At 34.8% G+C, this 14300-nt stretch overlaps 1 protein-coding gene across 4 annotated transcripts in view; it reads right to left on the reverse strand.

Annotated features, from left to right (window-relative positions):
- Window positions 1-11612, reverse strand: part of LOC136988053 (pleckstrin homology domain-containing family G member 3-like) — a 49322-nt gene extending 37710 nt beyond the window's left edge. Inside the window, exon 1 of one of the 4 annotated variants that reach the window (XM_067285844.1) lies at window positions 11383-11612. Coding sequence is in view for 2 of the 4 variants with exons in the window: in XM_067285842.1 (XP_067141943.1) it covers window positions 6557-6632 (76 nt within the window). In the remaining 2 variants the exon portion in view is untranslated. The other 3 variants (XM_067285843.1, XM_067285842.1, XM_067285845.1) reach the window with 3 other exon arrangements.
- Window positions 11613-14300: the final 2688 nt, after the last annotated feature.

Below are 14300 nucleotides of genomic sequence, written 5' to 3' on the forward strand. Positions count from 1 at the left end.
TTTCTTGTTTTTAAAGCGTAAAACCTATCATCTGTGCCACGACTCATTAACTTTATACGCGGAAATTTTCGTTGAAAAACTATTCGTTACGTCCAAAAAATCGAGCTTCAAAAAGGTGATAATCCTCGCAGAAAATAACGAAGACAAATCTTTCCTGTGTTATTTATTCATTGAAAATCCAAAAAAGTTATTTCTCGACTTTTCTAGCTGAAAACAGATACTTAAGTCAATAAATCAGAGTCGCGAGATAATTTACGTAAAGCCAGAACTTAAATTTCAAGATATTAAAGTTTATAAACAAGTATTTCGTAGGAAAGATCCTTAAAATACGCCGATTAATGGTAACTTGCCCCGTTAATGAATGCGGACTTTCAATTATAATATTTTTAGATCCGAAATACAATCTTAGAAATGAGCAAACAAATACATCATTAACAACAATAAACGTTTATGTAGTCACGTGACAGAATTTTATAACTGCCTACTTACATACACTGCCTTAGGAAAAACGTCTTTACAACCTACATCCAATGACATACCCTTTAAAGTTCATTCTCAAATAAGGAAAACGAATAGACACTTTGAGGAAAGTAAACTTCGTATTCTAACGAAACAACTTTTTTAGATACAGAATAGAAGATTGATAGAAACAAGGAGAGAGCGTCTTACCTCTGTCTCGTGCTTCCAACTAATGTGGATAGCCAGAGGTGAGTTTCTGTAAGGCACTACCCAATTATCATACAGCTGACGGTCACCATCTGCCCCACTCCGGTAGATAAAAGACGAATGGCAGCTGACACGTGAAAAGAAGGGAAAAAAGGGCCAAACAGGGCAAGTGCATCACCTGCCTTTAAATTCGTACGGACACGTGGCTGTCTCGTGCATACCTTTTCTTCTTCCTCACTTATCGGGCAGGTGTGACACTGTCTCTAACTGAAGACCATAATTAAATCCCTTTCTGCTACCCGGGAAAATATTTTTTTGTGCAAAGCAACAGCACGTTTTCCATAGCCCCGAGACAAGTTAACGAAAGAAAAAATTGCAAAATGCGCTTCCCTTTGGGTAGAATCGCACGATAATCTCTTCCAGAGTATTAAGGGAGGTTCTCCGACTTCTACAAGTTGGAGTAAAATTTTTATTGCTTTGATCCGCGCAAATTTCGTTTTCCTCTTCTAAACTTCGCACCAGGAAAACATTTCAAGGCTATCTGTCGACTTCACGACACTTTCTAATATGGAATCCTGTATGGTCAACTGCTGTATAGCCTACGTCCTTCGGTCTGGACTACGGCAGACACGCAGTCTGTTAGACCAATTAACATGAAATTAATACCTTCTAAACGGAAATCGTAAAGCGAGTTTCGGAATTACAAATTTGGTAAGAGGATCCAAAGACCCTGTTTTTGCACGATCCTTCTTGTCTTCCATATATCTTAGATATATGGTTTCTTTAAGTTAAATCTCGTATGACCAACCTTATTCTTCAAAAGGCATTAGGATTTTTGATACAGGAAGCAAAGTTTATACATAATTTTGTCGCAAAAGTACAAGTTTTTTCGGTAATACTTTTGCAACTGAAGACCTAATTCAAATTTGTGTAGGTTCTCGTTCACCTAAATTTGCACATTTCCTTACGAAATTAGCGCAGAAACTAAATTTATATCGAGATTTTTAAGTTTTCTATCCTGCAACATTATCCAAAATAATTAAAATTCAAATTTTTTCTGTAATTTGCATGATGTAGATCCTCATTCCAACTCAAGTAACTGCTTTTCAAACCTGTAGATCAAGCATAAATTTAAACTTGTTACCACAAAAGAATAAAAAGGCAATTTTCGACTAACGAAACCGAGTCTTTTAGTTTCAAAAAGTTGCAAACTCGAATTTTACAATAAATTAGAACAAAAGCTTTCCTACCTGATGTCGATTTTCCGCAAAAGCTGCAAAATCATCATCACAACACGAGAAAACACGCAAACAAGCAGAACAACTGGGCATTTTCTGTCAACCGGTTGAAACTCCACCTAGACAGAGTACAGGTGTGTTGTCGTCACACAACGAAACGTGTACAAAAATTATCGTCATTTCGATTTTAGAAAATTCTTCGATTGATTTTTCAAACGCGCAAAATTTCAGGAAAGGAAACGCGATATGCCCTCATATATTGCGTCATCGGGAATTTATTAGAAGAGTACAGAGTTCGATCGTCGCGGCTAAACAGATTTGTCACTTTTTACGATGTCATCAGAATGCCTTGACGTCAAACACTCTTCTTCCGAGTATTAATAAGGTGGGTCGCCCGGGTATAACAAAAACAAACATAACTTCGTACAAATAAGCTTGGGAATGTAACCCACGCACATACTTAAGACAATTAAATCGAGCGGAAAACGATTTCCAAATTTAAAATTCCAGCAACCAATCGTGGCACGTTAAAAAATGAAATTAGCCAATAAACGAACTGTTTAAGATGCAAATTTGAAAGTATTCGTTGTCCATTGGTCGATTTCAAGATTAAGATTTGAAACTAACCGATAGACGAAGGGATGGTCGAAATTTGAATTTGTCTCTCATTTATTGGTTAATTTTAAATTTGAAACTAACCAATAAACGAACGAATGATTAAATATACTGCACATTAAAATTCGTTTATTGGTTAATTAAAAATTTCAAATTTTAAACTGGAGTTTTAAACACATAATCGGCACTCTACGGACCAGGAAGCCGGAGGCAATTATTTATGATTTTAAATCGTTCAGTTTGCTAACCGTATTCAAAAATGTAAATGTAAGCATTGTTTGAATATCTTTGCAACAGGTGTAACACGTAAAGATGCTTGCAAGAGGCGTGGTAAGCGTTGCAACTAGGTTACTGAGAACACGATTTTTAAGTAAACTAGCTTTACACCTGCCTGTAAATAAAAATAATTTTTAAAAACTAAAATACTTGTTTTATAAATTTCTTCAAAGCTGAACATTCAACCCTTCATGAAAATCACAAAGCATTAAATAAATATTCATCGACATCTCGTGCATTTTATACACAGTCTCACGACCGTTATTGTCTATAAATAGTGCTGTTCTCAGCGACTAAGCGCATGTACCGTGGTAGTAGTAGTAGTTGTTATTGTAGCAGCAGCAATAGTAGTAGTAGTTTCGATGCGGATAACTTAACTAGGCGTTCAACAATAAAGCTCTGTCATTAAAACACTATCGATCCCGTTAACGGCATCATTTATAAATTACATAATTACAATCGACATTGCCCGTAACCGTAAGTAGGCTATTGTTAAACGCAATTAAAAAGCTTTGCACTCGACACTTCGATAATATTAAAAAAATTAACTTTTAAACACAGTTAATGAAGTATCATTCACAGATTACCAAGTACATTCTTTCGTATATCTTGCAGAATTGTTTTTGTTTCTTACTGTTTTGTACATTTCATATAGTAATTTTCCTTCAAAAACGAGCGGAGTAATGCTATTAATTCGCTCGAATGTTTTCCCAACCAGTAGCTCTCGACCTACTTTATTAGTAAACATAACGCGAACAAATTAAAGAGGTTGGAATCTCAACGGATCCAGGTTTGAAGCGCACTTATGACTAATTGCAAAGAGTTTTTAGAACCGTTCCGAAAGATAAAATAATGATGAATTTATTAAATTATTAAAGTATTTAAAATGCATTTAACACACGTTATGACGGAAAACAGAGAATACACTTTAAATTTCTCGATAATTCACATACAAAAGGAGTGAGATCGAATGAGAGACTTTTAAAGATTTCAGGCAAGAAGTTACTTTCTATTTATAACTTAAAATATATGGACCATCCATCTTATATTTTTTTTTATTTGCAGAAGGTACTATAAAAATATATTACTCAAATAATTTCGCAGTCCTGAATGAAAAACAAATATTCCCCCCCCCGAAGCATCTCCAGAACGTCGTGGATACTTCTGTGTGCAGTATCGCAAAGGTATTCAATGTTCACCCGATCGATACCCAGAAGTAAATGGTATTCTTCGGCCGTTTTTACTCCCCGGTGACAAACTACCCAGAGAATATAACCAGAATAGAAATGCTCGTTAAAAGAAAAAAATTTCCAAATAATCTTTCAACTTTGGCTTACTGTTTTAAACAGATTGCATCAACCAGTTTCTGATGCATTCCCGCTTTTGATTGTACCAATTTCGTGTTCGTAAACTTAGTACGTAACTTAATGTTTTGAAGCGATTCGATTAACCTCCCTTACAACGTTTCTCAACCGGTGAGCCGCGGACTACTCGATTAGTAAACATTAATAGGAAACTGTTAGGAGGTTGGTTAATGGGCGCGCAAGATCGAATGGAATTTCCAGATTTAAATGAAGCATTCTTTAACTTGATTTCTTAAAAGCACGCTTACTTTCCCAAGTTAATTACAAGACCAGAAGGCATTAAGATGGCGAATGAACGGTTTTGTAAATCGATTTTACATTTCTAACCAGTAATTATGAGACTAACATAAAAAACTTTAGACAATATTATCTTCGACATAAAAACTGTTCGGTGTGTGATTCATTTGAGAATCTTTGCGTGATCCAAACTATGCCAAAAAAATCCCTATCCCAATTGTTTGCTCGTATGTAATTAACAACAATTTGGAATTAATTATACTGTAGTTCAAAGCTGTTAACGATCGTGCAATTCAACATTAATCAACCGAGTGGTGAGAAGCAATGCGATTGACCCTCTTACGCGGCTTCCCAACAGATAGACCGCGATCGCTTTCGATAATAAACATCAACAGAAAACAGTTAAGAGGTTGGGCAAGTTAAATGCGATCCAGAACACCGAACTCGGCCATTAGGAGTTTTTCTAGGACAGAAGAGACAAACCTTTTACGACACTCCCGACGCAGCGGGGGTGCTAAACGAATAATTATCGAGCGAAAAACGCGCGATCATTCATCAGAATCTATAAATAGAAGCAATGAATTAAGCGTCCAAACGCTGGGAAAATATTACGAAATCGCTCTCGACGGCCAGGATAACCTTTACAGATTTCTATCGGGCCGGAAATCGGATTAAGTCACGTGACCCGAATGACGCAAAACGAGATCCCCCCTTCGTCCCGAAGCCCAAAAAATATAGTTTTAACTACAGCAAAAGCAGAGATCGCGTTACGATCGCGCCGTCGTTAATTATCGCTTCGATGCAAATGGCAAATTCGGAAGGGGTGGAAGAGGAGCAGCAGCAGCGGCAGAAAAGAAGGATGCGAGTGGGCATGCCCCGTGATATCATTTCGTCAAGTTAAACTTGTTAAAACATTTTGTTAATTTAACCGAACGTCGGACGGGAATCTTCTCCACTCTCGGGGGAGTGACGTCACTACGCCTATTGGCTTAACAAGAGAGAGAGCAGTCCATTTCGATAGTCGCGGTCATTGTACCGAACGAGAGGGGGAAACAAAATGATGTATAAAAGAAAACACAGCGCGAGCGAAAGCCGTGAAGGAATGTGTATTATTGATGAAATCATTATTTTATTCATTATAAAATACATTTTGAAGTATTTTTCTAATCTTACTTATTTCTTTGGCTGCGTAAATTTTAAAATCATAACTTAAAAAAAGAAGCAATCACCATCGGCCAATAAAATTCAATTAATTTCAAATTTAAATTAAGTGCTCCGATTGGTTATTTATTATAATAAAAAATTAAAGTATTAATCGATCAATCGATACTTGTTAAAATGTTAAAATTATTTTTATTAAATTATAAAGATTACAAAAAATGTATAATCGATATATCGATCGCGTTTGGTTAAAACAATAAAAAAAACTACGAATATTTTCCGTAACGAGTCGCGAGATTGGTCAGTTTTTAACTTAAATACATTATTTAAAAGCGACACCTGCATCGAATTGTTATTTATTGCTGATTAAAATTTATTGATAATTTTTTATTAATTAATAAATAATAATCAAGGAAAGCTTATAATTTAAGATTCAATTAATTAGCAATATTTGAATTAAAAACTTCGCTTATTGGTCGATATCCGAAAACCGTCAGCAAATTTTTTTTGTCGCTATCGATCGGCCATAACTTAAAGGACTTTCTCTTTGCAAAAGAATGAAGTCTAGTAGATGATTTCGTCTTTCCTGACCCCGTAGGGGTCAACACAATTGATCGAATCAGAGAAAGGAACAGACAATTTTCGGAAACGATCTTTCACTCTCCCGTGTCATAACGATCCCCGGTTGGTTCCAATAAGTCTTTAAGAGGGGAAGAAACAGGCGCGAACTTAACCGTAATCATCGACATCAGATTAGAAATTCGTCAAATAAAAATTTTCCGATTAAAAACGAGAACAACAACGTCATACACGAAAGGGGGTCGGATAACGCACGTGATAGACGATATTTGTTTACGCTCGTGCCGAGATAAAAAATAAATAAATACTTTTTTCCCCCTTACATAAACAGAGATGGAATTTATTATTATTACTTTTAAGAAAAACAACATGGCGTATTTACCCGCGGGTTAAATTCCATATTAATTTAAAGGAACTCACCGAAAAACTCCTCCCATTTTAGAGAGTCCGAATTGAGATCCTCTTGGTGCTCTTGCCACTGAGTGGGATGTCCCATTTTTTCCCTCCTCCTTACTTTTCGGCGTGTTTTATCAATAAATTAACTAAGAATTATTTGAAGATCTGAACAATAGTAATCAGTTGACGAACGAGAGAGCGTGGTTAACGTTAATTTTAACGTTAACGCACGCGATGGTCGCAAACATCGCTCAAAAGTTAAATCCTGTCGTTATCGGATGCCAACTATCCCTTCGAGTGGGCAAGATGAACTATGTTCGACAATCCGTCTACTGCGCACAATCCAATACGCACGTGCAGTCTATTGTCGCCGAGGGGGTTGCGGCTCTTACGCCAGGAGCGGCGATTATCCTTGAACATTAATAAAGATCTCGCAAATGACGTAAACATTACGAATGTTTGACGCCGATATTTATATATGTTTAGTCTTATTTTTAATTAATGATAATCTATCTATTGGCTCTTCATTAAAAAAAGACGAATAAATTAGCCAATCTCGATTATCCGGCTTTTAGTTTGGATATAGTAAAGAGAAGCTTAACTAATCTCGGAATTAACATTTGTATAGTGATTAAAGCTTTAAAACAGAGCCGGATAATGGAGGTTTTCAAAAAAACGGGAAAAAATTTTGTACTGGTTACGCTCCGCTTTGATATACTAGAGCCGGATAACTGAGATATTCGCTCTGATTTACTTATCTTTTCCTTTTGCTTTTAATAGAATCTTTAAACAGTTTAAAACTCGATTATCCGGCTTCAAACTTTGATTTAATATATAGAAACGGCGCATAGTATCAAAATTATAAATTAATCGTGTGTTCCGGTGACCGATTACCAGTCAAAGTGCTGGATAATCGAATCGATTTAAGACATTTATTAAACTATATAATACAGTCGAACCTGTGAACAACGGCCACTGACGAAACAAAGAAATGGACGCCGTTCGGAAGTTATTTTTTATACATTGTAGTTTTAAAAAGTTCCCCCCCCAAAAAAATGGCCGCAGTTTAGAGGTGGCCGTCATTGGAGGTTCGACTGCAGTAGTTATAGGTTTTCAGGTATTATTTACACAGTTGTTTGCCGTAAATTCACTTTTATTTATTTCTTCGCGGCTTATTAACTGACAGTTTACGAGTTAAATAATGGAAACTCGGTGTCGTTCTATACAAATAGTGTTCTAGATCATTAACCAATTGTTTCTTTTTTCTGTGACGAATTTGCATGTAAATGAGAACGTAAAAGTTACTCGAACGTATCGCTTCAAACTTCCATTCAACAACTTTTATGAAAGAGTTCAAAGCACGCCAACCCATTCAACGCGAATTCAAACCCATTTTTCCCAACTTTATCAAATTGGCAGTGTTTCCCGCCTGTCGAAAAACCCCACATTATCCAAGGTACGAGATTTTCCACTCGGTGAGTCGCGATCTACGGTAGAAACGTGAAAAATCTGATGCGCTAAATTTTTCAATTTGTAGATCGCGATCTACTCATTGATAAATTGAAGGCTTCGATTTAAAATTGGTACGCTCTTTAATATATTAGGACGGTGCTTACTAATTTTGTAATGCTTTATTATTATTCGGGAGATGATATTTTCTCAACCGATATCTCGCCATCGAACGCTTAGGACTTGTTTTAAGCGTAATACAATTTTATATTTGTCAAGTCGAACTTTTACTTCTCAACCGGTAAGTCGCGACCTATTAGTCGAGAAGTTGGAGAAAAAAGCTTCTGTTTCTTCTTACTTTCCAAATTTAGATAGAAAGTCGTTTTGTTTATATTTAAATATTACAAAATTTTGTAAGTAAATGCTAATAAAACAGTTTTTCTGTCGATATGCACGATTATACCCGCGAACAATTAGTTTATTGGAGTTTTTGTGCGCCATTTGTAAAAATTGTAAGCGTGTTTAAAGCTAGTACAAACAGTTTTTATAGAAATAATAAGTGTCAAAGATGGATTCCCCACTTCCCAAAAGACAGGTGAGGTCGTTGAAAAGTCTAAGAAGTGAATCATCTTCCGGTCCAGGAATAGTTTCACCCCACGATGAAAAGTATACCCATTCTTAACGCGCGAGTCGCTCTTCCTCTCACGAACAGAACTACAGTTTTATTAATAAACACGACTCAAAAAACAAGAAAAATTTGATTAAAATATGTGTCCGTGCTGCCATCTGAGAGTAGGAATTAATGATATACAAGTACGTGACGACTTACAGTTAACCACAATTCATTGAGAGTTCTCATTATTCGAGTCACGTTCGCTCTTTACTAGTCGGGACGAGACTTGTACCCATTAACCAGGCATAATTGGGCGAGTGGCACGAGTTTTGTATCGGTTATAAACGACAGGTTTACGCGACAACGACCCTGCGCGCGTTTTTTTCGAAAGTTTGATCGCGCGATCGACTTGTTGCAACACTATACCAGCCACTGTTACGTTATCATTCTCTAGAGAAATGTGCTCTTGATAACCGGAAATTTAAATTTAAAAAAAAAACTAGTAGTGTGCAGCAGCAGCAGCAGTTAAATTATTATGCAACAGATCCAGCTTCTGTTACACGCGGTGTCAGGGCACAAGTATCCCTTTGTTTATGAACTGTTCTGTAACGCACGTGTATCGTCCCGTACGGCTACGTGATTGGCGTATCTGTTTCGTTCGTAATTAACAGGCAAAAAATGCGTATTAAACGGTTTACTTATACCGCAATAACCAGAAAGAAAACCAAAAAATATTCGCCTCACCCACGTCATCGTCTTGTCACGTGCCTCGAGCTGTTCCTGCTTCCTGGTTTGGGAATTCTGTACCCCGTGTCTGCGGTAGCGTTATAGCGAGTATATAACGATTATTATGAAATTACGAATAAAAATTCGGACTGTTAAGAAAAATCGTGAGAAGAAAGGGGAAAGTATAATGTCTGTGTATAGGAGCCACATAAATTTGTCACCAATTCAATAAAGGAGGGACTATTTTTACAAAAAGGAAGGAAAAAAAGGGGCTCTTCCCCTACCCCAGCTTAGCCTACATTCCTTCTCTATTTTCTATGTCACAAAAGAAACTACCGGCTTACCAATACGTCCAGACACACTAAACGTACTCTTTTTTTTTAAAGATTTTTTTATTACGAAACGTGTTTAAACGTGACCTTGATATCAATATATCTTCAAAACGGTATTTTCTGCTACACTTTTCCACTTACCAAGTGTTAAATTCGAGAAAACAATCGTTCTTTAACTCACATCCGGCTATTGTTATTCTTTTCGCCCACAAAAAGGGATACCGTCCGATGAAAAACAAAGAAAAACTTTCGAATTTTCGAGTAGAAATTCAAAATGTCGATAGAAGAAAGGAACCAGCTGTTTAGCAGATTCTCTTTTATCTATGCTACAGCCTATATATAGCACTTCCCAAACGATATTTCGGGGTTTTTGTGGGCCCACTCTCGATAAAATAGACACGCTTAATGCAGTTCGTAAGTAGTTCGAAAGTGAACGACTCGCGATGTTTTTTTGATTCCGAAAAAAACACGAGTGATGTTGTTTTTGGAGGTAAAAAAAGCGAGAGAAAACAAGAAACTACTTACGAAGAAACAAAAGAAATTATGTCGATAACCCGCTTTTTTAGTGTCATTTCTTTTAAATTTTTAAGAAAAAATCGAATTTCGATGCTGGAAATGAGCGAAATTAAACAACAGATAAATAAACTGTCGATTAATTTTCAAGTATTTTTATCATTCTATATCAAACTATGACATCAACGATAAAGCAGAAATTTCTAAATTAAAAAGACGATAATCTATAAATTTAATTATTTAAAAGTGAAAAAAATTCTCGAAGAAAAATAATGCATATGCAGTATTAATAATATTTTTGGCAGTTATTAAAAATAGCAACACTTCTAACGTTACAGCGTTCGCATCTAGTGTTGGAATTCTAATGAATGGAACGAGAGTACCACTCGAAATTTGAACAATACACCTTTTGTTTTTCGTCATTTTCGACTTTAAAATTAAGTTAAATTGTTTGAATTTTTTGACAAACATCAAAAGAACTCACCGACATTGGTGGTGGTAACATCTCGACACATGGCATCCTATTAGTCTACATGTCCGCGAGAGGAATGAACCAAAACTCGACTCATTGATGTTGCCAAGGGTGATTTTATAAACCTGTTTCGCTGTTTTGCCTTCCTACCTTCTGTATTAAAAGTTCCGTCCTTCCGATACCGACACAAAGGGTCAAAGTTCAATAGAGGAAACGGCACACTTATCAATTATCCCGGCTTCGAAAATAAGCAATTAGGCGAAAATTTTGCCGTCGCGAATAATACGAACGGTTAAAACTCAATTAAACATCTCAAATGCAGTTATACGCCATTAGGCTGCGTTTTTTAAACGTAAAAAGTAAAATAAGATTAATGTTTAATTCATAAATTTAGAAAGTAGGTCTCGTAAGAATCGGGTCATCGAAAATTATACGAATCAAAATATATAGAAATGTATGATGGACGTTATAATTTATGGACTTTGGACAAGTATTCGTTACCTGTTTATCAATGTCTAGAAAATGCAGGTACGTGTTTGAACGATTACTTTTCGTGGCACTTAAATTTTTTCGCCCTTTTTAAACTTTTTAAATATATTACAAACTAAAAACCTGTTTTCGGTATCGCATCGTAATTATAAAACTCAACCCCTGAAAAAACGTGTTGGAAAGTAACACGTTTTTTCCGGAGAGAAAGTAATCGAGTTCCTTACTTTGCATTGTGTTACCTTAACACGCCACTTACCTGAAAACGTGTTAAATTCATCCGAAAATAATCAAGTCGGTCCAAATATTTTCCATATCAGACGTAAGAAAAACAACGCTAAACGATCCACGACGGCCATGTCTTTCGACAGTTAAAACGTCACACGTGAAATCATCGAATTTAACAATGACGCCATTGAAACAGTTACTTCTTCTTTTATCCAATTAAATAATGAAACGTTAAAAAAAGGTCGAGGTCTACAAATTAAACTGTTTAAAATATTATTTTAGATAATATTTACGTATCAAGATTTACATTTAAGTGGGGGTCGAAGGGGGTCTGAAATTTGTTTATCTGTTTTGAAATATTTCATTTAACGTCATCGACTCGTGTACGAAGCTCTTAAAATATTTTCTTCTTAACCCACGTGTTTATTAAATAAGATTAAATTAAGGTCACTTCTCCAAGAGATTTTTCGGTTTGTTTAACACTTAACGCGTATTTAAAGGGGCAAGATGACGAGTACCCAGCCACCGGTTAGTTCTGTCAGTCGTATTTTTTTAAAATGTGTGGCTTGGTTAATAGCAAATAATAATAGAAAATAATTAGTTACTTCCTACTCCTTATCGAAATTACACACATTTTTTTAAAAATATGTAGCTTAGAATATTAAATGAACACTTAAAGTGCTCGACGTGTTCGTTACAAGGATCTCGAATAATTTGAATGATGTGCGTCATCCGATATCGGAACAGGAACTGTAACACTCGAAAGATAAAGATGGCGATATTAATTTTAATATTCAAAAAGTTTTTTCGATGTTTTTGAATTGCATAAATTATCTATAAGTGCCATTAAAATTATGCTTTTGTTTTTGTAAATATGCGTTATCTTCGTTACTCGAACGAGGAAATATTACCGTCGTTAAGATAAGAAAACAAAAGAATATTCAAACATATATTTGTCACCCCTAATAATAGTTGAAGTGGATATTAAATAAGGTGTTAGTATAGCCTTTGACCCTACTTTACCCCCTGCATCTTTTGTGTCATATTTCTCTATATAATTACTTCGACTTTGTTGGAACTTTTCCATGGTGTTTTACTAGTTTTTATCCTTTGTTTAAACTATTCTATACGTGTAATGACTCTGTCTATACGACTTAATAAGGGAATCGTGTTTTGGATCTAGTTAATAAACTATTCGTTTTAAAATATATTTGCTGTGCCGAGTCTCGAATCTATAAAAAATACGTAGGCCTATCTTGATGTAAGGTTCTTAAACAGTTACTTGTAAGCCTCCTATTCTTTCACCTACATTCAAGTTATGTGACTAATTATATACGTTTTCTATTTTTCAAAAAATGCATACGTAAATTCAAGGCTTGTATTTATTTATCTATAAATCTCCTATTAAAATTAAGATATCTAGATTCAAGGCTGCACTGATTATTTATAAACTTTCTGTTCTTAAAAAAAAAAGAGCATCTGGCTTCAAAAGTTGTACGTAATTACTTGCCTCGAGCCTTCTATTTTCAAAAAATTCATATTTCAATTTCGGGTTCGTACTTATACTTAAAGCTCTGTGTTCTTCAAAAAATTTAGTTTTAAGTTCAAGGCTCGTACTTAATTAAGGCTCCTTTGTGTTTAGTGTTTAGATCGAACCTTGTACCAAATTACATAAAAGCCTCCTATTCTTCAAAAGGTAGGCTATATGTATTTAGATTCGGGCCTTGTACTTAATTAATCGTGAGCCTTCTACTTTCTATTCTTCAACAAATGCAAAAATGTACACATGTTCAAAGTTGTGCTTAATTACTTATGGGTTTTTTTGAAGAACGGGAGGCCTACCGAATTCGAGCTGGCACGTAATTACTTATAAACCTCCCACAATAAATATGTAGCCTATCTACATTCAAGGCTATACCTAATTTCTTATAAGATTGCCTGTTCTTTAAAATATGCACATCTCGATACTGGTCTTATTAACTGGGCACAAGACCTGTATCTAGTTACTCAGAAACGTCTTTCGATACGAAAACCATTTAGAGAGGAAGCAATAAAATTCTTATCAAATATTCCAATCGTAAAATATCAAATTATGATAAATTGATAATCTCAACAAACTGGTTAAGTATTTAAAAAAAGGTAAAAAATGATCTTGTCACTAAAAGTAAAAATCGTCCGGACAGAACCTGTATTTCGTGTACGACTATTGCACTTCACGGAATTGTTATACCGGGGTTTTTATGGCAGCAAATAGGCATGAATCTTTAAACAAATTGAATTATTAACATATAAAATTTTATTACTAACAGGTTTTAAAAATTTATTTAAAAAATAAATGAATTTTATAATAACGGCTGGCATGTAGTATCTACCGGTACAATAACATATTTTAACCCATAAAAATATGCTCGAGTAAATTATATCTGTGCTGCCATCTTTTGAAGAAAAATAGCATTACCGAGTATTCTGTTAGAAAAGGTCGTTAATTTCAAATTCAAAATTTTAAATACTTTGTCGTGATTGGTTGTCTCTTTCTATATGTATAGTTGTTTTTCAGTAAGAATTGGTAATATAAAGTAGGTGAACTGCTGAAAGTACATAATTTTAAAATAATGTTAATTAGCATAAGTTTATTTATATCTCGATACTGTTTTATTCTCTATTAATAGAATACTAACTGAACTTAAGGGTTTCTATTATTGAAGAGGTCGATATATATATCTGTATCATAAGGTATTTATGAAATATTCTAATTTTAAAAATAAATTCTTTTCACACTCGCGAAATTCAACAACTTTTAATAACATATTACGCAAATAATAATTATATACTTTTTATTTATGCAATTATAATTTTCAATATAGATTCTATTTTAACTTAAGATACGTGGTAATTTGAACATCACTTACTGCAGCTGATACATTATTTTAAAAAATTATAAAAGATAGT

The sequence above is a fragment of the Centruroides vittatus genome, unplaced genomic scaffold, assembly GCF_030686945.1.
Source record: "Centruroides vittatus isolate TY-2023 unplaced genomic scaffold, ASM3068694v2 scaffold_3046, whole genome shotgun sequence".
Taxonomy (NCBI): domain Eukaryota; kingdom Metazoa; phylum Arthropoda; class Arachnida; order Scorpiones; family Buthidae; genus Centruroides; species Centruroides vittatus.